General features: G+C 43.9%; 3 protein-coding genes across 9 annotated transcripts in view; 2 read left to right on the top strand and 1 right to left on the bottom strand.

Annotated features, from left to right (window-relative positions):
- The window catches only part of LOC139750282 (glutamate receptor ionotropic, kainate glr-3-like), a 144,228-nt gene extending 139,742 nt beyond the window's left edge, over window positions 1–4,486 (top strand). For 2 of the 3 annotated variants that reach the window (XM_071664878.1, XM_071664877.1), the window contains exon 11: window positions 1,903–4,486. In XM_071664878.1, coding sequence (XP_071520979.1) covers window positions 1,903–2,221 — 319 coding nt within the window. In that variant the 3' untranslated portion in view covers window positions 2,222–4,486. The remainder of the gene's footprint in view (window positions 1–1,902) is intronic. The other variant, XM_071664879.1, reaches the window with a different exon arrangement.
- Window positions 3,833–25,992, bottom strand: LOC139750286 (uncharacterized). 5 transcript variants are annotated; one of them, XM_071664889.1, is made up of 4 exons: window positions 25,834–25,992; window positions 9,132–9,308; window positions 8,062–8,477; window positions 3,833–4,958 (listed from the first exon to the last, which is right to left on the bottom strand). In XM_071664889.1, the coding sequence occupies exons 2-3, from the start codon at window positions 9,294–9,296 to the stop codon at window positions 8,067–8,069; spliced, it is 576 nt and encodes a 191-aa protein (XP_071520990.1). In that variant the 5' UTR covers window positions 9,297–9,308; window positions 25,834–25,992; the 3' UTR covers window positions 3,833–4,958; window positions 8,062–8,066. The 5 variants fall into 5 exon arrangements, with proteins under 5 accessions (XP_071520990.1, XP_071520987.1, XP_071520989.1 ...); XM_071664886.1 differs by having other exon boundaries at window positions 8,172–8,477; XM_071664888.1 differs by lacking the exon at window positions 25,834–25,992 and adding an exon at window positions 19,611–19,734 and having other exon boundaries at window positions 8,172–8,477.
- LOC139750281 (uncharacterized) overlaps window positions 22,239–27,520 on the top strand; it is a 359,881-nt gene continuing 354,599 nt past the window's right edge. The window contains exon 1 of the mRNA XM_071664875.1: window positions 22,239–22,940. The gene's annotated coding sequence lies outside the window, so the exon portion shown is untranslated. The remainder of the gene's footprint in view (window positions 22,941–27,520) is intronic.

Genomic DNA, 27,520 nt, shown 5'->3' with positions numbered 1-27,520 from the left:
ATGAATCCAACGATTTTGTTCGCTTTTTTCACTGCTTCTGTGCACTGCTTACTTGGTGTTAGGTCACCAGAGATTATTACGCCTAAGTTTTTTCCTCATTTACCTTTCGCAGTTCATCAGAATGCATACTGTAACTTGCCTTTTCGTTTTTGTTACCAATACGTAAAACTTTGCTCTTGTCAGTATCAAAATTCATTTACCATCTTCGAGCCCAGGACATCAGTTTGTCCATGGCAGTTTGAAGCCGCAGACTTTTAAATTCATTTACAAAAGTATTGCCCAGCTCAGTATCATCTGTAAATGTTGATATCTTACAATACAGCCCAGTGTCAATAGCACTGATATATATGAGAAACAGAACCACTCCGAAGACCGATCCTTGTGGCGCACCACTTGTCGTCTAAATATGTTGAGGCTTGAGCAATAATAACAGCTCTTTGTTTACGACCAACCTATTTCTTACCCACCGAAGTACATCATCATCATCAGACCTTGCGTCTTATCTTTTGCCAGTAACCTTTGATACCTTATCGAACGTTGTTTTGAAAATCTGCTGATTTATTCCATCATACGTGTTGAATACATCATAAAAGATCTCAAGCAGATTTGTTAGACATGAACGATATATTGTCAAAAAAAAACCGTGATGGAAAGCGTCTGTTGGACGGTGATCCTGTAAATGATTTACAATTCTGTCTCGAAACGATAGTCTCAATCAGTTTACAAGTCCAGACATTAAGCCAATTTGACGATAATTTCCGGGCAGTGACATGATGCCTGTTTTTGAATAGCGGTGTCACTTTGGCAGACATCCATGCATCTGGAAGTCTTCATGTAGCAAGTAACTTATTGAAAAGAACAGTGAAGCGCTTAACTATCTCATTTTTCTCCTCTTTCATTGTCCTCGGATAAAACTTATCAGGTCCTGCCGTTTTATGTATTTTCATTTCATTTATGTCGATAGTGTTGTCTTCAGCTTTTACTTCAGTTTGTTGCACAACGTTTTCCTCACTTATCAATGAGACTGGATTCAGGGCATGAATTGCATATTCGATCATAAACACTAATGCAGGAAAGTCATTTTAGGTTTCTGCTTCTGTGTAATGTACCTTATACTATGCATTACACATGTTCCCTATACTGCTTATACTATGCATTACACATGTTCCCTATACTGTTTAGAAAGTTTTACTTCATATTCTCCAGGTTACGTCCCAGTCCTTTCCATCGACTGTATCATTGCAAGTTTACATGTCAAGAGTAGTGCGAAGATCGTTGAAATTTACATGTCTTAAAATCGGTTATTATTTCTCGACGGTCGTGTTGACCAACATTATATATGCAGTGTTGACAGTGACTCAGAAATAATTTGTCGTTGATCACTTGTATCAAACTTTTCCTCAACATTGTTAACGAGATCTTCATTCATTGTTAGAACTAAATCTACTATATTCTCGTCTCTAGTAGGTTCCTCGACTAACTGCATTAGGACACTATCAAGCATATTTAGGTAGCGTCCACACCCGGAGCTACTGGAGAGGGATTCTCCCCACTTAGATCCCGCTATGTTAATATCTCCCACTATGATAGAATCTTGCTCATTACGGCTTTATGCTGACTGACCATAACATCTTTCGTCTTCCTCTGGTGTCTGTGTGCGGGGCCTATGAACTAGGTTCTGTTATCATTTTATCAGACACACACACACACACACACACACACACACACACACACACACACACACACACACACACACCTCCTCTTCTCGAGCACTTTGCTCCTGCATGCAGCGCAGTGCTTTATCAATAGACAGTTTATTATCATTTGACTGATATCATTACTGATCCTGACCAGTTGTCACATAGTCATGCCGAGCCTGACTGGAGTCTCCTGTTTCCTCAGGTTGATGGAGATTTGGTCGTCGGGATTATTCAGCAAGTGGTGGAATGATCATCTCCACAACGACGTCAGCTGTGACGAGTCAGGAGGAATGTCACTGGATGCGAAGGTTTTTTTGATCCCTTTCCTTATCCTGTCTTCGTCCGTGTTGATGTCCTCACTCGTGTATTTTGCTGAGCTGTGTCATATTAGAAAAGACAGCAGTAGTCCTCAGTGCCAGATGAGTCGTCATGCGAGAGTCAGTACCGTGGTGAACGGGTTGAGTCGTCGTGTGAGTCACATGTCACAGGGCGGGAGAACTATGCCACATCCAACCCCATAAGACAGACAGTGTTGTCCTTTGACACAGACTTTGACCGGGTGGCCAGAAGGTTAGTGTAATGCTTGGAAATTATAGATATCAAGTTGTCATAAGCGTGTCTCACTTCGTGTGCCGCCTGGAACACATGATCAATAATAACAATGGAAAAAAGAGAGAAAATTTCGTCTCTAAAATACCTGTAACTCTTGCTTTGTTTAAATGAAGAATCAATAACTTCCCTGCGTAATTATACATACACTTTGATATATATGTATATATAATACATACATATTCTCAGGTCTATTTGCCTTTCTCAGTGTAGTGTTGAGTGCAAACGAACAATAGTTTTCATTTCCGGCAACCAGTCCTTAGCTGATATGTGTAATATACTGAAATCATACATTACCAACCACAGCCAAACCTCATACATGACTCTGTGGTTTATTTTGACCGCCTAGTGTATTCTAGCTTAAACACACACAAACACACACACACACACACACACACACACACACACACACACACACACACACATGCACACATAAGCTTAAGCCAGGTGCCCATGTATTGACCAACCCCGGGGTGGGGGATGAACACCTGGGTTGGGTGTGGAGCGACTGCCACGACAAGGATTCGAACCCATGCTGTTCCGACCCCGGGCTGGCCCATGATGATTCATGGTCAGTAACGCTAACCGGCACACCACGGAAGTCTAATCCTTTATTCAGGTTTATTGATACGGACAACAGCTGGATACAACTCCATGTTGCACATCTGGATAGGTTCTTAATGTAATAAAAAGTGACCCATAGTGACTGGCATTACGGAGGAAGCTTTGATCCCTAGAGACCCAGTCAGTTGACTGTATGTGAAGAATGTTAAGACTGCTGCTGGACATGTCGGTCAGTCAGTCAGTCAGAGGTCGGCAGTTATGATGCTCTCTAGACATTGGCTACATTTTATACTTGTAAGACCGTATCCTTGACCCTCTCTTCCTGTGCTCCCTCAGTTTCACATACTCATGACTCACAGTTTAACCCCTCTGTCTCACCTTCGTCCCAGGCGTCACGTATGGCTCTCCATAAACGAGGCTTTTGCGATACTCACTATGCTTAACCAAACGTCCCTGTGACCAGGAGAGAGGCATTACCTTCAACAATAATATTCACTGGATTCTCCTTTTGGGTCGGATGATGCGCCAAGATTTTCTTACATCCAGACATGATAGGAAGTTGGTACAGTCATCGGTTCCCTCTGGCTGCACTGCCTCGGGATCCTGACCTGATGATGAGGATGTTGAGCCGTCAGCTGCAGCTTCCACACCTGGTATTGGTACACTCCACACCAAACATTCCCTCTCCTTTGTAATGTAGTTCCTCGTGTCCATTGCCTTACCTGTCGTCCATCTGTTCTCCTCTGCTGGGAATCTGTGCTGAAGATAAAAGACTTTGAATGAATGCAGATTTTATGGCTTCTTCCATCCGGCGTTTTCGCTGTTGTCTCTCGTCTTACATCTATCCATGAATACTTTGATAGATGCAATTGACACAACCAGGCTACGTGGGGTCAGGGACTGATCCACTGCCAGGACAGAGAGACTCGGGCTGGAAAAAGGATAATAAGAAGCTGAGCGAAAGAGCGATGTACAATTTTATTTCAGATGAAGCTATTGTAGCATGTTGATGTTAGTGAAACGGTGCAGCTTGGAAGTCACGACTGGAGGGTAATGCCACCCTTCAGTACTGTAAACAATATGCAGGCAATCCACACGTGAACATACAGAGTTATGAAGGAAGGATTACTGAAGATAATTTAGGATCACAGTTCCATTTGTAACATGATTGAAAACAGATCTGAAAAAATATAGATATTGACTGAGAGTTCAACTCCCTCCGGCTGACTTCTCGGGGAAAGCAAAAACGTCAAATGACTTTTTCCAGTTGCATCATGCGAACAGGGAGAGGACGCAATGGCTTCGATGAGAGGATACAGACACTGACAGACAAATGCATGAGAGATGAATGGCACTATATCGTCCTTATAAACGAGGGACTTCACGAAGACTCCTTCCGTGTTTGAACGAACGCTCCTGCAGCTGTCGCAGACTCTCCTACGTAAACCATATGGAGACGGTGTGTGCTACTGACACAGCGACGGCCTGTGTACAGCTTTGATGACCTGGGACGTGCGCAAGGCTACCTAACCCCAGTAGGGGTTCCTTATCCCTAGAAAGCCGATCATGAGGTCATAGGAGGACACGAGATTGAAGTGCGGGATGGTCAGTGGCCAGATGGAACTCTCGTGGGGAGGCACGCGCACATCCTCGACGGGAAGACGGTAGGGGTGTTTCTTCGTGAGGGGCAGGTATCCCGAGTATGGACACCTGCCGACAAGACCATGCAACGCGTTAATACTTGCTCTCTGAAGACACTAAACTACACCGGGAAGGGGGTTTGTGGGGTTGAGGGTTTTCTCCACGTAGGCGGTTTGGGCTGGGTTAAAAAAGGGTTGCTCTCCCTGTGTGTGTAGGCAGCTGTTGATTCTCCGATCTCAGAAGCGAACCCCCCCCAATCTCTCCCCCTTGTTTTTAATAATATATGTAATAATATGTACGAGGTCTCATGCGTAGGTATCGCAGAATGAGATCACTGGACGACAAATAGCCGAAATGTGGGCACACTCGAGTCTCATGCGGTGGGATCCAGGTGCACTCCCAGTTCCAAGGCCTCCAGCGCCAGATGGGATGCAGTAGCCTAAACTGTCAAGAAAAATAACCATTAGCATCATAGGACACCCGTGTGCTGACAGGTGATTGGTGCTTACATGTAGGGTTAGTTTACAGAGGAATACGAAAGGAACGCAAACACCAACATACCACTGTGTCCTTCCTAGGCTGTTTGGGATTGGTGGGGTGAGGGAGGGATTGGAAACGTAGTGTTTGGCGAGGAGAAAGATGAATAGCAAAGCGATAACTCAAGGAGAAATATCTGAAGAATATATATATATATATATATATATATATATATATATATATATATATATATATATATATATATATATATATATCTGCAAGGGCGCAAATAACGTCGGTTGTGGATCCTAGTAGAGGTATCAGTTCTGCCTGTTTTCAAAACGTATTTCTGGTGTAAAATTCATCTACTCTTATATCACTTGTCTATTATTTGTATGAACTTTTAAGAGAGAAAATCTGATCTTTGCCTTAAAATAACTGCTTAGGTCAAGAATGTCGAAGCATTTGATAATTTTCGGTACCTGTATTAGATCACCTCTTAATCTTCTCTCTTCATACTAAGCTAGAATTGTCAAAGTTTTCTGCATAGCTTTCATAGGATTTGCTTCTCGTTCTGGAAACATCTTGGTAGCTCGATTTTATACTTCTCTGTTTTGTGTATGATTTTTTTTTCTGCAAGTAGGTTGACCAAAGTTGAACAGTTTACGATGAGCGCGAAGAATCGAACTGAAAACAGTGAGGATATGTTCCTCAGACATTAATTAGATGCCCGACTTTTGAAAATCAAGATTCTGTTCACATTATCTTTTTCGGTCTGCTTACTTGGCTTTAGGTCATCGGAGATTAGTATTACATCGAAGTCCTTTTCCTCATTTATATTACGTCGCTCAAGTGAGATCTACTATAGCACTCATCTACATTTTTACTGCATTACCCAAATTAGAAGATTCACTTCCCACACGTGAACCTAGTCTACTAGTTTATATCTATCAGCCTGCTGTTTTAAAACACTCATATTCAGTTTAATTTGACTTCCCAGTTTAATGTCTTCTGCGAATTTTGATATCATACATCTTAGTTCATTATCAACATCACTAACACATATCAGAAATATAAGTAGTCCCTGGACTGATCCCCGTTTGTCACGTCTAACTTTACCGAGGATGGAACGTTAATCGCTATCTCTTGTTTACAACCAGTCTCTCACTCATCTAGATGCCTCAGTACTATGCCATCTGTGCCATATCTATACTTACCATTGATCTTCGTTGATTAATTACATTCTGAAAGCCTGGATCAATGACTTTAGTTGATCATAAAAGATATTAAGCACTTTTGTCATGCATTAGCCATTGTCTGGAAAAGCCATGCTGGAAGGTTTTGATTTTGTGGTGATCCTCTAAATGACTAACAATCGTGTCTCAGATGATAGACTCCATCAGTATACAATCTACAGATATCAAGCTAATTAGGCGATAATTTATGGGCAAAGACTTTTTACTTCTAATTATTCTCCGGGTTACGTTCGTTAATATCCAGTTCTCTGGAATATTTCTCATACCAAGTCCCGCATGTTTAGATTCTTTCACAGTTCTCAGATCAAACTTACCAGGATCTGCCGTGCTTTTTTTCTACATTCATTCCGTTTCACGTTAACCATATACCTTGACTGTCTATGTGAATATTCTGTTATCATCCACTAGTGACGGGACCGTGGCTGCAGCACGAGCAATGTGAAGACCATCAAAAGTATCAAATCTAGAATCTTTCTCTTTTGAATGATTGTCATGTTTACCACCATTCAAAGCAGGATCGAAATCTATTCAAAATGCGGCTTCTCGGTGATCATCTTACCAATTCTTTTTCCAGCAACACTTCTCGACAAAATCTGTTATAAACGCTTCTCGAATAGGTTTCTCAACAAAGTGTGTTCAGGCGGTATTCAACAGCTTTGAGAGAAGGGGATTATGAATACATTTGATTTCATAATTAAGAGATTGAAAGCGTTGGAATTTCAAGTCTCTAGAAAGAAATAGTAGAGGTTACGTGCCCGGCTGCTGAGGTTAATGTGCCTGGAAGCTGAAATTTAATATTAGAAGGAGATAGAAGGTAAACAACCGCTCATGATGTCGAAATTCATGAGGGGTTCAGAGTTCAGTCACCAGGTGAAGCGCGGGATGCGACACGGTATCGTTCATACCAGGTCAGAATGAAGCAGTGAAACGTAGGTGTGGAGTGACAATAAACAAAAGAATTCTGTTGTAACGAAATTCTTAGAACGGGGGTATGGACTGGGATGAGAGGGAAAAGCAGAATGTGTAGGTGTGTGTGTGTGTGTGTGTGTGTGTGTGTGTGAGAGAGAGAGAGAGAGAGAGAGAGAGAGAGAGAGAGAGAGAGAGAGAGAGAGAGAGAGAGAGAGAGAGAGAGAGTTTGTGGTTGTTTGAATGACTGGACGGCTGGAATGTAGCGTCAAGTAGAGAGGACGGTTGCAGGACAAGTGACGAAGACGGAGTATACAAGCAGTGTGCAAGTAAGGAAAAGATGGTATGGACACAGATTAACACGAAAATAACGAAGGAATATGTGAGCAAGATGCGTGGAAGCACAGAGCGAGGGGTGCATGGAGGGGGCTGTGTATGTGTGTGTGTGTGTGTGTGTATGTGACATACTAACTGGATATAACATATCAGATCGCAGTATCACTAATTCCTTTAGGACTGCGACATCACAACATTTATGTCCAAAGTACAACATCAACATATATCAACATTGAGACAGTGATAATATATCATGTAGAGTCCAGGTGTCTAAACCACGTGCATTCTGTCGTGATGTCAAGCTGTGCGTGCTCATGCATAAGCAATGCTTTGCCCATAGACCCTAGGTGTCATCCTGAGAGCCGTCGCAAATTGAGTTTTCGGTCGGCCGTTGTCAGGGCTTTATCCCTGAACGTACACAGACACATACGTTCCCTTATATACACAATATGTCTACTTGATTCTACTACGAGCCACGGTACAAGAGTTCACACAAGTGTGGGATCTATATCTGACATATTCCACTACCTGTCATGCGGGAACCTGCGTGCAAAGGTAGACAACTTAATTACTTTTGTTACGGCCTCAGGCCCAGGAATCCACACATAAGGTCATATGAGGACACCAAGTCGAAGTGTTTGCGTCCCTCGGGCCAGATGGAATCCTCGCTGAGAGGCATTACCTCATCCTCGATGGGCAGGCGGTAGGGGTGGTAGAATCTCCTGAGGGTGTCCCGGTATTTCAAGTCGTAGTCAGGAGCTTCGGATGCCCTCAGGCGCGCCTTCAAGGACGTGATTTCGTCTGCAATTCTGGTGGAGGGTGGAGGAGCGCTGGAGGCCCTGTAGCGGTACACGCTTCCCTCCCTGGGGAGGACGCTCCTCTCCCTGGAGGAACGGTAGAGGCTCCCTTCCCTGGAGGAACGGTAGAGGCTTCCCTCCCTGGCGGAGCGGTAGACGCTCCCTTCCCTGGACAGTGATCTGCTGGGTCTCTGAGGGTGGAAGAACATGGCGTCAGATGGGTCAGCCTGGAGGAAGGAATTAGAATTTTCAGTAATAAATAACTATAACTAAGGCCTCGCTTAGCTTTAGTCCTATTTTTCTCTCTTGCATTATTTGTGGCAGATCTGGTTGTTACTAAGAATGTTTACTGGTGGCAGAGACCGTGACTTCTCCCTTTAGAATCACCACACCTGCCAAGTGATCATGAATTCCAGAACCGAAGTTATTGTTCGGAAACAAGATAAATTTCGAGTGCAGTAGTAACCTTGACCTTCTATCTCTTGACCTTAAAATCTATAAGGACCTTCCTTGCCCGAAGACAAATCCTCATGCTGAATGTTAAGGTAATCCATCTTGTGGAACTATAGTTAGTTCCATATGACACGAAGCTGTTTCATCAGTCTGAACGAAGTTTTGTCTAGATGTGAAGCTGTGTTCGTGAAACCGTTTATCTAACGCATTGTTCTTAGAACGAAGTTTAACGTTCAATGAAAGAACTTGTAAATAATCAAGAATAGCCAAATATGACAATGAAAGAAGTCTGACTGACATGTGAATCGTTATAGTAAATAAGATTTCACTTTAGGGAGAAGAGTCTCGAACGGAACTCGAGAAACTGTGCAACAGCAACAAGTTCCACTCACATCCGCCAGGGCCAGGCGTCCAGGCTTCTCGACGGGTGGAGGTGAGATCTCCTTGTAGGTGTAGGTGGTGGTGGTGCTGGTGATGGGCTTGTAGTCCCTCAGGTAGTAGGAGTAGTTGAAGGGGTAGGCCCGAGCCCGGGGCCTCCAGTAGGCGCGTCCTGTCATTGTCACGGCGGTCTGAGGGAAGACGACAACACTTAGAATAATAACAACATAAGTATACGTAATGTAAACCTAGAGCAACAGTACCAGATGATGTAGTAGGATTTCTTAGGTAAACAATATAGATTCTCTTTTTTTTTGTCGCAGAAAAGAAGTGTTTTATGGTTGGTTGGCGAGTTAGTTAGTTCGGCTTGAAACCTAACGATTGCTAGGATCATTAAGACAAGCGACGTCATTTTGTATCCACCAGTCGATGAAAAAAAAAGACTTGAACATCTTCAGGTGTTTCACATATCCCTGAGACCATACCGGCCCTCACTGCCCTTGTTCCAGTATACAGTTTATTGACTCCAGCAAGTTTATTCACCTGACTCAGTGACGTGAGTCATCGTACTGGCACGTCTGAATGATTGTACGAAAGCGTTTTTGAGTCCAAGGTAAATAGGAAATGTATACACCTGGCCAATATCTCGGACGAAAGCTTGGCCCGCAGGGGTCACGATGCAAGGAGATATCGTCACACACCCAATATGGCTCTTGGCAGCGGGTCAGCGTTTACCCAGCTTCCAAACGCAGACAGACGCGCTTCGGTCGATGCTAGAGAAAACGGAGGGAGGGAGTTGACTCTAACACAGCCTAAACTAGTTTTAAGCAAAAGAAGCTCACTGTCTTTGTTATTGCTTCCATCACAGTATAACTTAGATCAAACTGAAAGATTGGTTTGATATGAATCTCAAGTAATGATTTAACTGGTTAGCCTTATGTTATCCTCTACCCGATGGGAACAAGATGAGAACAACACGTTTGCTGGATGAGAACGAATGTTCATCAGCAGAAATCGAGAGCTCAGACGTGGAATCTATAATTGATCGTTGATAAAACAAGTAGCAGACGAAGAATAAGTTCAGCGCTTACGATCAAACGTTATTCTTTTGATATTTTCTGTCAATAGTACATTAACAGAAGGCAACAAGGAAGAACATTTCTAATGTACGAACGAAATATAAAGATATTATTTGTCTGATTACGGGCGTAATGTCCTATCATGGTTTATAAAGTCTGGAGGTGGGAGAATTATCTCCAGGTTTGGTTTCCCAAGCACAAGAGACCCACACACCCTGGCACAAGGATCGGTCAGCACCACCCACACTTCATCATGAAGCCTAACTCAACACGGATGTTGGACTATGAGAGGCTAACGTGTTGGCGACAGCCCTCCTGGCACTCGCTGTCTGTCTGTCTGTCTGACACGGACGTAAACGGCCTTAATGGCTTCACCAAGTGACAGGTGTGTCGCGAGCCTGTGAGTAATCACCAGCTCTTGCCAAGTTATAACCTCTGAGTTACAGGTGCCTGGGTGGTGCATTACAGGTGTCTGCCTGGTACATTACAGGTGACTCGGTGTATTACAGGTGTCTGGGTGGTATACTTCAGGTGTTTGGACGGTATATTACGGATGTGTAGGTGTTACATTACAGGTGTCTGGGCGTTACATTATAGGTGTCTGGGTAGTAAGACGCGAGTGGGAGATGAGGCAGCGCCTGGAGGTGTGATCAGGGACACTGGAGGTGTCGTGATGGAGAATTGGATTAAGATCACGTCACCAACCGTGACATGAAAACAAGAGACGGAATATCATGTCTTATGAGGAAGCATTATAATGTGTCCTCCGTCTACCGTCAGTTCATGGTCGGTGTAGATGGACGTAGATTGTCGTTATTAATGCATTATGCTCCTGGCTCGATCGCACGGATGCCAGTCATTTCCTCTCCTCTTTTGTTCCTTCTGTCATCCTGGCCACACTGTAGAACGCCACCGGGTTGGTCCTCCTTCACATACCACTGAACAAGTCCTCTCATACACTGTATAGTACACCACTGAACAAGTCCTCTCATACATTATGTTCTACACCACTGTACAAGTCCTCTCATACACTGGGTAGTACACCACTGAACAAGTCCTCTCATGCACTGTGTAGTACACTACTGAACAAGTCCTCACGTACACTATGTAGCACACCACTGAATAAGTTCTCTCACTCATTATGTAGTGCACCACTGAATAAGTCCTCAAATACACGATGTAGTACACCGCTGAACAAGTTCTCTCATACATTATGTAGTACTCCACTGAATAAGTCCTCACATGAAGTATGTACTACACCACTGAACAAGTCCTCACATACTCTATGTAGTACACCCCTGCACAAGTCGACACCCACAATGTGTAACACCACTGGGTTGGTCCTCACCCACACTGTGTAAGACACCACTGGACTGGTACAGCTGGAGGGTGTACCATCATCTCTTGCCAAAAAAGAGGGTTGAATTCTTTGGAGTCAGGCGGAGCAGAAAGCTGACGAATCTGGTTGGCGACCTTCACAAGGGGATTGAGATTAACTGATGGGATTAACTTTATAAATAATGGCTTATGGTCCCGATTTACGTACCGACAAATTTTCAGGCCAGGATAACTCAGCAGATCTGAATTATTCGTGGAAATATATAGACTGGTTAATGATCAAAGAGTCTCACCATTTTCAGACTCCCTGAGAATTTATGGGATGCGAAAATAGATTTCAACACTGTATGGTTGTCAACGGATTTAGGGCCGTAATATGACACAGGATCCAGGTAGCAAAGGTCCTTATTCTGTTCATGCAGATATAAGATTAAACATGAAATCATAAGATACGATACGGGACTTGGTAGCTGAAATCCTGGAGGCGTGTGTGATCAGTGACTGTCCTTGGTAGATATTCACGTTCAAGGTTTATCAAAGCCACACATTACCAAGATGGCTAAGGATATTATACTTTGTTAACATGAAATCTAAACTCACAAGTAAATACAGGTCAGTATAGACACCACACTCACTGATGAACTTGCACAGTTATGTAGACATATGATTACGGCTAAGAAAAATATAAAGATTGAATTGATACAGATCTGTGGCTAAGATAGGATAGCAAAAACGATTTCTCGTCCCTACTGACCAAACCTCGGGATCGTAGATGTTTGTGATGTATGTCTAGTGATATCCGGCCTGGCTGGGAATACTGGTTTCAAAGAAATTTCCTGGTTCGCAGTGGACGTAGGACACACTATCTAACTTGTTTTAGCATTTTCTTTTTTTTTTTTCTTGAGACTCTGGACTTTTGTGGCAAAGCTGAGGACAGTTTTCCGTTTACGAACGCTATTCTAGCCGCTTATATAAGGTCCAACTGCCAAGTGATGCAAGCAGAGACTCGTTAAAGTTATTCAAATGTAACTTTCTAACCAGAGACAACGAGAGATGCCAAGACACGAGTCTGAAGATGCTCAGAAATCTCAAACTTCATCAAGGTTTACAAGCTGATGATGATGATGATGATGAGGAGGTGGAGGTGGGTGTGTGAGAGTCTTGGTTAAGCCATGACGTATCTGAGGAAGTAAGTAGCAACCTGGGAAGACAACGGACTCCACAACCTGAGGATAGATAGCCCCGAGGTCAGAGTTACCAACTGATGTAAGACAAAGATGCTACCCATAAATACCTTAGTGCCAGGCGTACCAACCTATGAGACTAAGGCCACGACGCCCACTGATGTTAAAAACCTCCACTTTCCACTGGAGTTTAACCTGTACCCAAGTGGTAGCTTATCTCTCGGGTGTGGGTGGAGGAGCACGCCCGGCCTAGCTGACGAAGCCCACAGCGCTCCGGGGGCCTGCCAGAAAGTTACTTTTTATAGCCTGAAGCGGCGGCCGCCCTGGCGAGACGGGGGGGAGGGGGGTGGGGGTAGTGGAGGGGGAGGGAGGTGGTGTGTGCCACAACGGATGCCAAGTGCCAGCCACAGCGACACCCCCACCTGGTGGGGACCTATGGTCGTACATGATGAGTGGGTCGTTGAGCAGAGAAAAGGATGTCGGATGAGACACACACACACACACGCGCACACACGCAGACACACACACACACACACACACACACACACACACACACACACATATATATATATATATATATATATATATATATATATATATATATATATATATATATTCTTTTATTATACTTTGTCGCTGTCTCCGGCGTTAGCGAGGTAGCACAAGGAAACAGACGAAAGAATGGCCCAACCCACCCACATACACATGTATATACATACACGTCCACACACTCACATATACATACTATACATTTCAACGTATACATATATATACATACACAGACATATACATATATATACACATGTACTTAATTCATACTTGCTAGTGTGAAGATTTACCAGTTTGCATTTGTCTGTCATAGACTTACCTATGACCTCATGGCTGATGGCTCGCTTCAGGCTTTGATCTACTTTCAATCGCATTTACTATGACAGATCTCTTATTTTCTCTCGCATTTGATTATACTTTCCAGAAAACCTGTCTGAATGGAATGGATCCAGAAGTTTCCGAACATTCTGATATATTAACCTGGAAGATCTTTAAGCCTGGATGATCTCTACTTCCATGATGTTCCAGAGGGAAAGACCCTAAAGACTTGTGATCACTTCCAGGATGCTCGAACCTAAGACATTCTGGAAGGCAAGTGTTTTCCACAGTTCGTTCTTGAACGACTTTTCTTACTAAGCTCGTCATTATAGCGTTTGACTTACGTAGTGAGTTACAGTTGACCAGTTGTCTAATTTCAAGGATGATTCCAAAATCTTTTGAAGTTCCTTCGTTGTTGATAAAACACAATAACTTGTTGTGGCATAGACAACACAGACAGCTCCATTAGCATAGACAACCCTCAATGACACTGGCTATATCGCGAACAACCCAGTATATCACAGACAACCTAGTATACCACAGACAACCCAGTATATCACAGACAACCCAGTATACCACAGACAACCCAGTATATCACAGACAACCCAGTATACCACAGACAACCCAGTATACCACAGACAACCTAGTATACCGTAGACAACCTAGTATACCACAGACAACCCAGTATACCGCAGACAGCCCAGTATACCACAGACAACCTAGTATACCACAGACAACCTAGTATACCACAGACAACCCAGTATACCACAGACAACCTAGTATACCACAGACAACCTAGTATACCTCAGACAACCCAGTATACCACATGCAACCCAGTATACCACAGACAACCTAGTATACCACAGACAACCTAGTATACCACAGATAACCCAGTATACCACAGACAACCTAGTATACCACAGACAACTCAGTATACCACAGACAACCTAGTATACCACAGACAACTCAGTATACCACAGACAACCTAGTATACCACAGACAACCTAGTATACCACAGACAACCTAGTATACCACAGACAACCCAGTATACCACAGACAACCTAGTATACCACAGACAACCTAGTATACCACAGACAACCCAGTATACCACAGACAACCTAGTATACCACAGACAACCTAGTATACCTCAGACAACCCAGTATACCACATGCAACCCAGTATACCACAGACAACCTAGTATACCACAGACAACCTAGTATACCACAGATAACCCAGTATACCACAGACAACCCAGTATACCACAGATAACCCAGTATACCACAGACAACCCAGTATACCACAGACAACCTAGTATACCTCAGACAACCCAGTATACCACAGACAACCTAGTATACCACAAACAACCCAGTATACCACAGACAACCCAGTATACCACAGACAACCTAGTATACCACAAACAACCCAGTATACCACAGACAACCCAGTATACCACATACAACCCAGTATACCGCAGACACCCTCCAAGGCACATAAGTAAAGATAGAAACAGACAAATCTTTGCACACGAAGAGTAGTGGAGGAAGAGCCGCCTCTTGAAGTGCTCGCTCTGTGTTTGCTGCAAGCCTCAGTGGGATACAGAGAGGATGTGGCAAGACGGCGCTATTTCTGCCCTTGTGGACCATCTGCTGCTGTTGATATCAACAGTGGCATCAGCTGCCGTACCATCTGCTAGTGCTGGTGTCACCAGCTACGGCCACCTGTTGACCACCTGCTGGTGATGGTGTCAACACTGGTGCCAGCAGTTTTACCACCTGCTAATGGAGAGAGAGAGAGAGAGCGAGTCCGTCCTCACCTCCTCAACAGCCCACGATAAGTTGATCGCCTCCATCACTATCCTGCCAGCCTCACATATGCCAGAGTTGTACATGGAAATATCGTCATACAATGCTGTGCCGCACGCACCCAGTACTTGTGGTCGGAAAAAGAAGAAACCATCATAAATTTTGCTGAGTCGTTCGGTCACACCACATCTGATTATGTTGTCTAGTATGTTTACGACAAAATCAACTCGTGTCGTAGAATGATCACATTAAGACGTCACACTGTCTCGTAAACATATATGCTATGTCGTTGGTTTACACGACATATTGTTGTGTGTTAGGCTCACTCTACATCCCATTCTACCATGCCGTCAGCTCACACCACGTCAACTTTGGCTGTTTCGTCACTAGACACCTGAACAAACTTTATTATCCTGTGTATCTACGCCAGATCAAAGTTCTCGTAGCTTGTCTTCTCTCAGCTTAAAAAAAAAAAAAAAACCGTTTCTGTGTTGCCACCTTCACACCTCAGGCAGAATCGAAAGAATGGCTGTCAATATGGTATTATTACCTTACCTAGGTATGGGATAACGGTGAGTAGTGTACCTGATTTCATGTACGCCTGTAAACAATGGTCCATTACACACTAAGGAATTTTTCATTCCCTTTTTCTGACGTGGTGTGTGTGTGTGTGTGTGTGTGTGTGTGTGTGTGTGTGGGTGTGGGGCGTAAAACACGAGTGCTGTGCCTGCGATCTGTAAACATTGACGACTTAGGGTTGCGACGACACATACTTCAATACAGCATAATCTGCTGGCCGTCAGGTGCACAACAGAGTGTGTATGAATAATGAACTTGCACTCGAGAGTTTTATGATCACTAGGAAACGGATTAGATTTGAATACGTTCCAGTACGATCAAGAATGATTCATTTAATATTTTTTCCTGACATGTTCTCTTAAGAATCATGAATTATAAAGGCCTCATTTATCATGTATAAAAACATTCACACGGTGCTAACGAAGGCGTTGAAAAAAAAAGAAGAATTCCATGATAGTGTGATTCACTGGCAACAGGTGCGACCTGGTGTCAACTCAAGCCCTGCCCTCCCATCCTCACCCTCCGCCAGCGGCGCCGCCGGGAGCCCCATGCCCTTGCTTAAGTAAATAAACGCGTGGGTTGCTGACGCCTCCACAGGTAACGAGTCGACAGGCTGTATAGCCAGCGGGTTTGGACGTGAGGAAAGGGAAGAATTGCGGGGGAGGTGAGGGGCAAAGTCAAAGAATCTTTGTGGAACGTGACGTTCACACACACACACACACACACACACACACACGAGGGAGACCGGAGGAGTAAGGCTTCACTGGGCCGTGTTGCTTGGCTGATTTATTTTCGATAAGTTAAAATCAGGTCGATGACGTATTACAAAAGGAAAACGACTTCCAATATACAACAGATCCATATTTCTTGTGTTTACACCACATCTGACTTCATGATGACTTAACACTCGCTGGAGAACACGAGAGTGTGGCTGCCTCCTGCATGTGTTGGGATATAATGAAGACATTACGATTGATCTATCGTTCTTTACCGTTTTAGAATGTAGACAGATGAAGGTGAAACGGAGTAATAGCTTGTAGACAGTGAGGCAGAGGAACAAGAATGATGACAAACTGTAGATGACCTTTAAAAGACTACTATGATGGTCAGGAAGAGGTCAGAGACCCGAGGTCACAAGGCACAAACAGGCAGTTAACAAACACAAAAATCTGTGCTGCAGGAACAGTCGCTTACATGGGGCAAGGACAACTGGTAGCACGTATCATAATGATGATGATAATAATGATAATGATAATAATGATAATAATAGTATTGGTAATAATAGAAATAGTAATAGTGATAATAATGATAATAATAATGATAATGATAATAATAATGATAATAATAATAATGATAATAGTAATGATAATAATAATAATAATAATAATAATAATAATAATAATAATAATAATGATAATAATAATAATAATAATAATAATGATAATAATAATAATCATGATAATAGTGATAATGATAATGATAATGATAATAATGATAATTTGGAAGAGTGCGAGGTAGACGTTTTTGTACATGTAGTGTGAGGACAATATGTGGTGGGGAGAGGGTTGATCGTGTAAGAACTAACCATGTAAGAGCGAGGTATGGTAGTAAGTACAGTCAGATGGGTGTGCTAGAATGGTTTGGACAAATGGGAAAGATGAGTGAAAAAAGACTTACAAAGAGGATCTACGTTGCAGAAACTGGGGGAGTAAGAGGTTCTTAAAGCTCAGAAAGGACGTGGAAAGATAGAGTGACAGAGGATGTGTGCATGAGCATTCAGGAGGGTGAGAGGCAAGCATGAAATACAGCAAATTGGAACGATGTAGTATATGGGGGCGACGCGCTGTCAATAGGCTGAACCAGGACATCTAAAGCTGTCGGGTGAAATCACAGAATTGGTCTCTAGAACTCGGCTGGGCTCTGGTTTCTTTGCATCATACATGACAAGTAAAGGATAGATGTGAACAAATATGGCCGTTGTTTCATCTGTTCCTGACACTGTTTCGCTATAGCGGGAACCGATGACAAAGAGACAGACAGAAGAAAAAAATAGTTTTAGTTCTAGACTGACTATGTATATTATAATCTGGAAAGATTGGGAAAGAACAACGATGAATTGCAAGACACAGTGAAGGGGAAAGATTACCGATATTATATAATATTAAAGAGAGATTGCAGCCAGTAACAGAAGTATATGATGAGGGCGGAGAATAAGAAGAGGTGGGTCACGATGTGAGAATGTGTTTACCAGAGGCAAGGCTAAAAATACCGGGCGCTTGTGAACACCTGCTCTGAACCGAAGCATCTAAGCAATGGGTTCGAAACCATCGGTAAAGAAGGCTTATTAGGCCTCGCTGGTCTGTCTAACTTTCGACAGATAGAGAAGGTGGTGATGTGGGACTCGACGTGCGTCTGTATACGGCACACTGATCAGGAAAGTCATGAGAATTGAGGTGATAACAATCTCACGAAAGATTTGAGGCGAGAGTCGGAACTTGGTAGGAAAAACAGGGTTGAATCTGTCTCTATATGGTCGACCCTAGAACGAATCTTCATCGAGTATATCCGAAGAAATATTTTTTCTGGTATTTCCTTTGTTTTATAGTCTATGTTCACTGGTACTTTTTGGTGACTGATTAACTTGTGTCAATAAATTGTGGATACTGTTTCTAGAGTCAGAAGCAAGTACGTGTTGGTAAATTGAATAAGGGGAATCACCGAAAGAACATAAAGTAAAGGAGTTATGTTAAACAAATAATTACTAAAACCTGATAGTAAGATAATGAAAGGGTGAAAGAAAAGTAAACAATAACTGAGTGAGAGACATTGGAACGCAGGAATATATTTTGCTTCGTCAAAGATGTGAGAGGAAAGTGGGTGGTGGACATGTGACACTGGGCCTCACGGGCGTTAATCATGTCAGACTTGAGGTTATAAAAAGCCTTCTGGACGTGAGTCGTGGCTGCAGGTGGGTACTTAGGATAGGCGACAAGGACGGACGGCACTGTTGGCAGGGAAAATGGCCCACTTGGAGCTCGCCATCCCCTAATTTACATCTAACAATATGAAGCGAGCGGTGGTCGAGGTCGAACCACGAGCTGTGGTCGAACGCCAGGTTAGGTATAAAGGGTGACGGTCGACCTTGACAAGGCTGCTCGAACAAGGCTGATTCTGTTGGTGTTACAAGCCAAGATTCTTGCGTTACTCACACAGCAGCGGGACCCGTTACCTTTAGGCCCTCCTCTCCTGTTATCCTAGTAACGTCGCTTTGTTATTTCTCGCATCAGGCCGGATTACTCTCGCCTCTCCTCCCGTGTCCACGCACCGACAAGGGTCTCTTTGTTCGTAGAAAGGACGATGACCAATGTGTTGACTAGAAAGCATATAACAGGTAAAGATTTTCCATTTGGCTTTGCACGCCAGACTGAAAATAGCTCTTGGCTCGACAGATATATGGACGTGTCTGTGGCTGTGAGGAACGCCGAGCAATGTCTTCCAGTGAATTTAAGACGTCTCGCGCGCGCGCGTCTGTGTGTGTGTGTGTGTGTGTGTGTGTGTGTGTGTGTGGTTTAAGAAACACAATGTCCTCGTGAGAAATATGACCTCCCCAACCCAGGTGGCGCTGGTGGGAGAGAGTGAACCACCTCCTGGGAACTGACGGGTCTTATAAGGCGCGCTAGTCAAGGAGCTGAGGTTACTAGCTCTTCTTGGTGCCAATTGGTGCGGGCTCCACCCTCCCGTCTGGTGTGTCTCTCGTTCTACACCATGATCAACACTGGTGGAGGAGGAGGAACGCTTCGGGAAAGAGGGGGAGGGAACATATACGTCTCTCTCTCTCTCTCTCTCTCTCTCTCTCTCTCTCTCTCTCTCTCTCTCTCTCTCTCTCTCTCTCTCTCTCTCCCCTGAGACGACAACCCATCAGTATCGTCACCCTCCCTCCCTCCTCTCCCTCAACCACCTGCCCGTGCAGCGGTGTTACCAGACCACAAGGTCACAGCCATCGCATTTTCTCCCCCTCTGTTACTGTTTCCATCGTTGTCACCACTGCCATCACCCGTGAGGGCAGTGTGTCATCATATTCACTACCACCGCAAGTGCTTCCACCAATGTTGTTTCTCTGCCAACACCTGAATATTTACTCTTTTTTTTCCCACTACTTCTTGGCCATCAAGTGAGTTCGTCAGGTACACGAGCTTCTCATCATTTACCACGACTTACGAAATCTGACACCGTCAGGTGTGCTCGTGCCATCACCACCCGTGGTGTCACTGTTGTCAGTGGTGCCACCTGTGATGCCAGTGACACCACATGGGACGATCACGCCGCTATGTACATTGTCACCATAGGTTTGTTTACCTGTTTTAAAACTTGTCACTGTTCTACCATCTGTTTTGTCACTGCCAACTTCTGCTGTCACTGTCGATACTTATGTTGTCACTGTATGATCGGTTATATTGTGACTCTGGATCGTGTTGACGCCACCGACTGTGTTGTCACTACCACCAACCAACCACGCTGTCATTGCACCGTCAGCTGTGTTTTCACTGCCACCATCAGTGTTGTCACTGTATTACCGGTTGAATACACTGTTCAACCAGCTCTGTCGTCACTGCCATCAGCAGTGATGTTACAGCTCAGCTAGTTATGTGTTGTCACTTCCACCAATTTGAGTCACAGTTGCCGCCATCTTTATCCCCACCGACCGGCTAACTAGCCAATTGTGTTGTCAACGTGCCAACAGGTGTGTTGATGAGTGTACCACCATATATGACATCGGAGTCCCACATCTTGAACTGTAAGAATGACGTCATTCGATCATTCCAGTGACATTATTTCCTGTACTTTCCTCGTACGTAATTTTTTGTCAGCTTGGAAGTTTATCTTCTCTTTCTTTTAATTTTTCTCTTTTCCTTAAATTCTGTCTCGCCGAAGTATTTTTTTTATGGCTGATCCTGCCATTTGTATCGTCCCTGCTACCACTTCCCACCACTAGCCACCACTTCCCACCACTAGCCACTTCATGATGCAAAACACGGAAGACGGTCAAGTCACCTTGTGTAAAGTCTCGACAGAGATGAACCAACTTATACCAAAAGTAAGAATTATTAGTCCTTAGTCTGATAATTCATAATGAAATTTACCAACGACGAGAGAACAGACTGTACTTCTGTTATGTAAATTTGACCTATCTTTACGGTTTTGGGAGAGAGAGTTTTACACTCATGGGAACCCTCATCTCACTTCGTGGAGAGAGTTGTACACTCCTGGGGGTCCCATCTCAGTTCATGGAGAGAGTTGTACACTCCTGGGGGCCCCATCTCAGTTTTAGTGAGAATGTTCTGCAATCCTGGCCACCCCCCCTTCCCCACAACCCCTATTATCAGTTCAGATAGCTACATCTCAAAATCTTGAACTTCCTTAAGTCTTAGACGAGCTATCTAAAGTCTTGTATATCGTGATCACTAGCTACACTATCATGACTTCCCTCCTTCCTCCTCTACCCTTGTATAAGCTTCTTGCTTCACATTATCATCTCGCGATGTTGGTCTCTTGTCTTCACTTCTCTCGGGGCAACTCTTCTTCGTCGACGTCAACAAACTGATTTAGAAATATGATGGTTTTATGTGAGTAATTACTCATTTGTACTGTACGGATATGGGGTCTTGCTTTCGTGGGCTCCTGATGTCTAGATGCATATGTGTGTGTGTGTGTGTGTGTGTGTGTGTGTGTGTGTCTGTTGCAAACAAAGAGCGTAATCCAAAACGTTGTATGCCCTTAGTAGACAAGGTGTGAAATGCCCATAGTTTCATTTATACTGTCCCTCGGTATTACATATGATCACACCAAACTAACTTAATCCTAACCTGACCACTTTCCCGGTGCCATAGCGGGCACTTTATAGAATGGTTGACCAATGTTTGAAACGCCAAACATTTTACACCGTATCTAAAGCTGTCAAGCGTTTTAAACGATGCTTAAAACTGCATACATTGCCTGATTTCATACTTTGAATATATATATATATATATATATATATATATATATATATATATATATATATATATATATATATATATATATAAATGTATCGGCAGTTTCTTAAGTCAGTAATATAAGTGAATGACTGAATTTTCAGTCATTATACTACATGCCTAATTTAGTCTGGCATTTCCCTTATTCGCTAGAATTTATGAGACATTCATTTAAATGCCCGAATCATTGACATATCGTCTTAACTAACTGCCTGGTTGTTATTGGTTCTAAATGATCTTATGAAGCTGCTTCAGAAACAGACTCGCCGAAATCCTGCGCACCTCCTCTGTATAGCTGCGCGTACACACAGGACGATCTACAAACGAGGCATCGAACTGCCAGCAAACGAGGCTTCGAACTGCCCTATCTTTGATGCAGCCGTGTGTGTGTGTGTGAGGCTAGAACTGATAATGCAGCAGTGTGTGTGAGGGATGAGTTAGTGAGACGTAATCTACATTCATCTGAAAGTCGTAAGGGATCATGAGGCGACGTAATTGACACTGGGAGTGTTAACTACTTATCAGCAGTTTCCGTCCGGTCGTTTGATCATAAAGGACGTGTGTGTGTGTGTGTGTGTGTGTGTGTGTGTGAGGTTGCTGGCCACCACCCTACACTCTCACCCGCAGTGCACCGTCAGTCAGGTCACGGTCTAGTGTTACTGGAAGAGGTCACCGCTGGTGGATTTTGAGTGTGTGTTTATGAACGCGAAATGGAATGACTTATGTACAGAGGTATCTGGCTTCATTGTGTGCTGTACTAGTGATACGTATATACCAAAACTCTTGTGTACTCTTTGCATTTTGCGGAAATTAGAACATAAAACATGGAACAGACGTTAACTGTGAAGCTTTTTGAAATAATAGTACTAAGTGCAATGAGGTGGTAACAGCAGTTAAACCACCCAAGAGAGAGTCGACAGTGGATGACCATGACGACGAGAGGTAAGTTGTTTCGTAATGTTGTATGTAATGGAGAGGACACTGCGGTGGTATTAGTGATCTGTATGTCTCTTAGTGGATTAGGTAGAGATGAGGTGCGGGTAGGGGAGAGAGAGAGAGAGAGAGAGAGAGAGAGAGAGAGAGAGAGAGAGAGAGAGAGAGGAGGTTGGTGTAGAGGACAAGGAGTGAGAGTCTGTAGGCGACAGGGAGGTGGAGGTTGTAGAGGACAGGGGAGAAGGAGGAGGAGGAGGGGGGTGTAAAAGAGAGAGAGGCGGAGGGTGTAGAGGTCAGGGAGGAGGAGGAAGGTGTAAGGAAGAGAGAGAGAGAGAGAGAGAGAGAGAGAGAGAGAGAGAGAGAGAGAGAGAGAGAGAGGGTTATAGGGGTCAGAGAGGAGGAGGAGGTTGTAGAGGTTAGGGAGGCGGGGATTGACTGGTTGTTGATAATGATAGTAGGGAACATTTAGATATCAGATGAGGGACAAGCAGCTGCAGAAGGGGATATCAAAACAAAGCCAGAAAATGACAAGAAATTCTAATCAGATTCTCAAACATGTAGTGGTGGTAGACAGAGGTGGATGGGATACGGGAAATACCACGTCACTTATGATTGATGAGTCCCTGATTTTCATCCCAAATTGAACTGTAAAAAATTTGAAAGATCTTTTAGATTAGTTTGTGCAACTGTATATACTCTTGTTTTATGCATATGTCATTTTTCAATGTGTTTTGTGCAAGTAAGTCATGTTTAGATATGTTTTGTGCAAGTAAGTCATGTTTAGATATGTTTTGTGCAATTATGTTTCTATTTAGTTCCGGTTTGTGTAGTGATGTCATTATTTTTTTTGTTGTGTGGAATATATTTATATATTTATTGCTTTTGTCTATGTTCTGTCTTTTTTGTAATAGGCATCATATGTATTTGTGTTTGTTTTGTTTGTTAATTCATCGTATTTGTCAGATTTCGTTATCATTTTGGCACCGAATGAAATGCCTGGTCGTTTGGTAGTTTAATGAAATGTTTGAATCAAGCAGCCATTTCACGGTAAGTCAGATGTTTTCCGTCATTCACTTTAACGCATACGTCAAGAATTGTTGGTACATATATATATATACTGGGGATCGATCCCGGGATTATTTAGATAATTGCAGTGAGTGAACACAGTTACACCAGTCCAAACAAAAGCGATCCATCTAAGATCACGTTTTCTGTGACCAATGAGATCCATGGACTCGGAGGACCACAAAGATAGGGGGCGCTCGCTGGCTCTGTCTGTGAGGGTTTTTGCTTTGAATCGACCCGAGACACCGTGGCGAAATCAATATAGTTTTGAGAATATGGTGACACATGCCATCTATGTGATCGAACCCGAGAAAATATTTCCTTATATATATATATTTGTTGGGATGCACGGGCAACTGAAGCACTACTCGAAGCCTGTGAACTAACTACCACACAGTCAAGTTTCGAATCTGTGCGCTCGTCACTCGTCGATCCGTGAGTGCGTCACGGCCACGAACGATAACTGTTATAGCATGGACCTCATCTGTACGATTAATGAGGGCGAACACCCTAATATTCAAATGGTCCCGGGTTCGGTACCTAGCACCTATGAGGCAAATATATCGATTTCATGTGTCATCAATATCCCTAATATTTTAATAAGGTTCTTGCTGCTCTCAGGTAGTTGGCCACGTCCACTGGCCGGGACCATAGATCAAGTATAGTTACGATATGAATGCGCCTTCATGTATAGAGAGAGCATAGAGCTATTAAGAAGGTACACAGTGCCTTCCTTATGGTAGTTACATCGTGGGTATGAGGGGTCTTGGAATATTTGAAACGCTGTGTCTGGGGTGGTATAAGGATGGGTGATATCCTGCGCGTAGACGAGGCAGGATAACTCGTGTTTGTCTGGGGAGTGTGCCTTCAGATGGGTGTAGGTCTGGTGGGGTGGAATTTTAGATTGAACTGGGAGGGTGGCTGTTTAGTGCATGTCGGGTTATCTCGGTATGCTTTGTGAGTGTTATGTATGGTAAGGGTTGGGGAATCTGTGTGTAAAATTTGCCGAAATTTCATATAAGCTTTTGATTTCTGCCTGGAGGTTGGTGGATAGTTATGGAGTGGTTTAGATGGGATGCTTGTGATGCTGTTGCTCTGAACATTTTGACCTCCTGTTCCACCTAGTGGACGTCGCCGTGTTGCTGAGCGCCGCGGGAGCCTCATATAGTTAAAAGGGGCTCTTAGGGCAAGAAGTATATATATATATATATATATATATATATATATATATATATATATATATATATGAGTGTCTAAAGAGTTCAGAGTCACAGGAAGAATTCACAGTTTATCTTTAGTTCAAGAAAAATTCAAACTGTATATGATGAACTGTCAGACATTTAGTCATGACCAGTGTTCACTAGTTCATGACAGACCCTTTTGAACACTTGTTCATGTACTGATTGTTTTCGTACGTGGAAAATATCGTAAGACACTTGATGAGATAATGAGAAGTGTTTACACACCACCGACATGAAAAACAGTAAATGGTAATAAAGTTATTTTGGGAGATGTTTCATAACCAAGACACGGGGGGCGATACAGCCAACACACACGTCTTATACTTTAAGATTATCACTACACACACTGTGTGTCTGTACACACACACTGGGACACCGGGCGTAAGTGCTATCTTGATACCCTTGATCACCTCCTCCACCTGTTGAAGCGAGTGAATCACGACTGATAAAGGTGTCTCGGCTATTTTTTTTTTTCCCTCCTGTTGCTTGGTGGGTCGTTTGCTTGCGTCACAATCCTCGTTAGTCTTACAAAGTCTTATAGATCCTGGAGTCGTTCGTACTGTTGAGAACCATTCGAGAAAACAGTCTTTCCTCACCTCAGATTTTGTACCGTATGTGTGTCTGTGTGTGAGTGGACGGACGGGTCCCTGGCAGTCGACTGGTGCGGCGGCCTTCCTCGACTAAGATGGTCCGCGAGGCGTGGCGTGGCGGGCGCGGGCGCTACCAGGCTTTCGCCATACCGCGGGACATTTACACAAATTATCTGTCAGCTATTCATATATCCGTGCCGTAATCAGAGGTCTTTTGCTATTACGAGATCGGTCTCAGACTGTCTGCACGACAGGATGCCGCTACAGGGCAGCCGTGCAGGAAGGTATGAGAAGGTTAATTACGCTGGTAAGAAGGCCTGGCTACCTTGCTTGCCTTGTCCCGAAATCCACAGGCGTGAGTCTCACTTGGTATGTTTAGCTGAGGCTCATAAACTGACACCGCCAACGTCCTCGACGTCTGTCCTTGGTGGCGGGTCTGTTTGTTCACGGCAGAGAACCGATTTAGTCCAGTGACTCGCAAAGCTGGAATAAATCACACTCCGTCAGACGTGTTCCGCGGTGTCCGGCGTCCAATTGTCAACACGGGTACTTAAAACGACCAAGATTGCCGCAGATCTTGTACATAGCCTGACTCCTGACCATGATATTGGTACTAATGTAACTCTCCCTCGTGTGGATAACCTTAACCTGCAAGTCGTCATCTGCAGTTGGTCATTTCTATGGTCTGAATAGATATAGCTATCACTGGTTTGGTGTAAGCAAAGCAGGATGATAAATGTTAAGGGAATTGGCTGCAGATCTAACAGGGTTGATTGTTATGCCTTGTTGTCGCCAGCTTACCGTGAAGGGAAACAGATGGAGTGATAGCCTATCGCGAGCTTAGCGAGGAGGGAAGGTACAGAGAGGGTTTGGATCTTCACCAGCTTACCGTGAGGAGGAGACATAGAGAGTGACAGGTTCTCGCCACCTTACCGTGGGTAGGAGAGGGTACGACAGGAAAGATGTTCTCTACGGCACGAGGTCTACTATTAAGCCTGAGAGATGAGTCTGGTCGTAGCCACTTTACGTAACGCTTTTATGGTAAGAAAAAATTGAAGTTGACCCAAACGGTGCTCACTCCTCTGTCAGGGGAAGACGCTAACACAAGGCGTCGGTCACGAAGTCCCATCAACACCTGACGTTGGTAAGAAGACCCATCAACATTGAGCGTCAGTCAGGGAGACCCATCAACAACAGAAGTCGGTCAGGAAGACCCATCAACAATAGGCGTCAGCCAGGGAGACCCATCAACAACAAGCGTCAGTCAGGGAGATCCATCAACAACAAGCGTCGGTCAGGAAGACCCATTAACAATAGGCGTCAGCCAGGAAGACCCATCAACAACAGGCATCAGTCTGGGAGACCCATCAACAACAGAAGTCAGTCAGGGAGACCCATCAACATCAAGCGTCAGTCAGGGAGACCCATCAACAACAGGCGTAAGTCAGGGAGACCCATCAACAACAGACGTCAGTCAGGGAGACCCATCAACAACAGGCATCAGTCAGGGTGATCCATCAACAACAGACGTCAGTCAGAGAGACCCATCAACAATAGGAGTCAGTCAGGAAGACCCATCAACAACAGACGTCAGTCAGAGAGACCCATCAACAATAGGAGTCAGTCAGGGAGACCCATCAATAACAGACGTCAGTCAGAGAGACCCATCAACAATAGGCGTCAGTCAGGGAGA

This window comes from Panulirus ornatus, chromosome 9 (genome assembly GCF_036320965.1).
Source record: "Panulirus ornatus isolate Po-2019 chromosome 9, ASM3632096v1, whole genome shotgun sequence".
In the NCBI taxonomy this organism is placed as follows: domain Eukaryota; kingdom Metazoa; phylum Arthropoda; class Malacostraca; order Decapoda; family Palinuridae; genus Panulirus; species Panulirus ornatus.
Note: the sequence above shows the minus strand (reverse complement) of the source record. Positions and strands in the feature narration are given on the sequence as shown.

Excerpts from the sequence above, each read along its gene's own strand:
- LOC139750286 (XM_071664886.1), bottom strand. The coding sequence starts at position 9,296 with ATGACAGGACGCGCCTACTGGAGGCCCCGGGCTCGGGCCTACCCCTTC. Across the intron at positions 8,478-9,131 it reads GACGCCTGGCCCTGGCGGAT|AGACCCAGCAGATCACTGTC; the intron begins GTGAGTGGAACT and ends TTCCACCCTCAG. Across the intron at positions 4,959-8,171 it reads GCCTGCCCATCGAGGATGAG|TTTAGGCTACTGCATCCCAT; the intron begins GTAATGCCTCTC and ends TTTTCTTGACAG.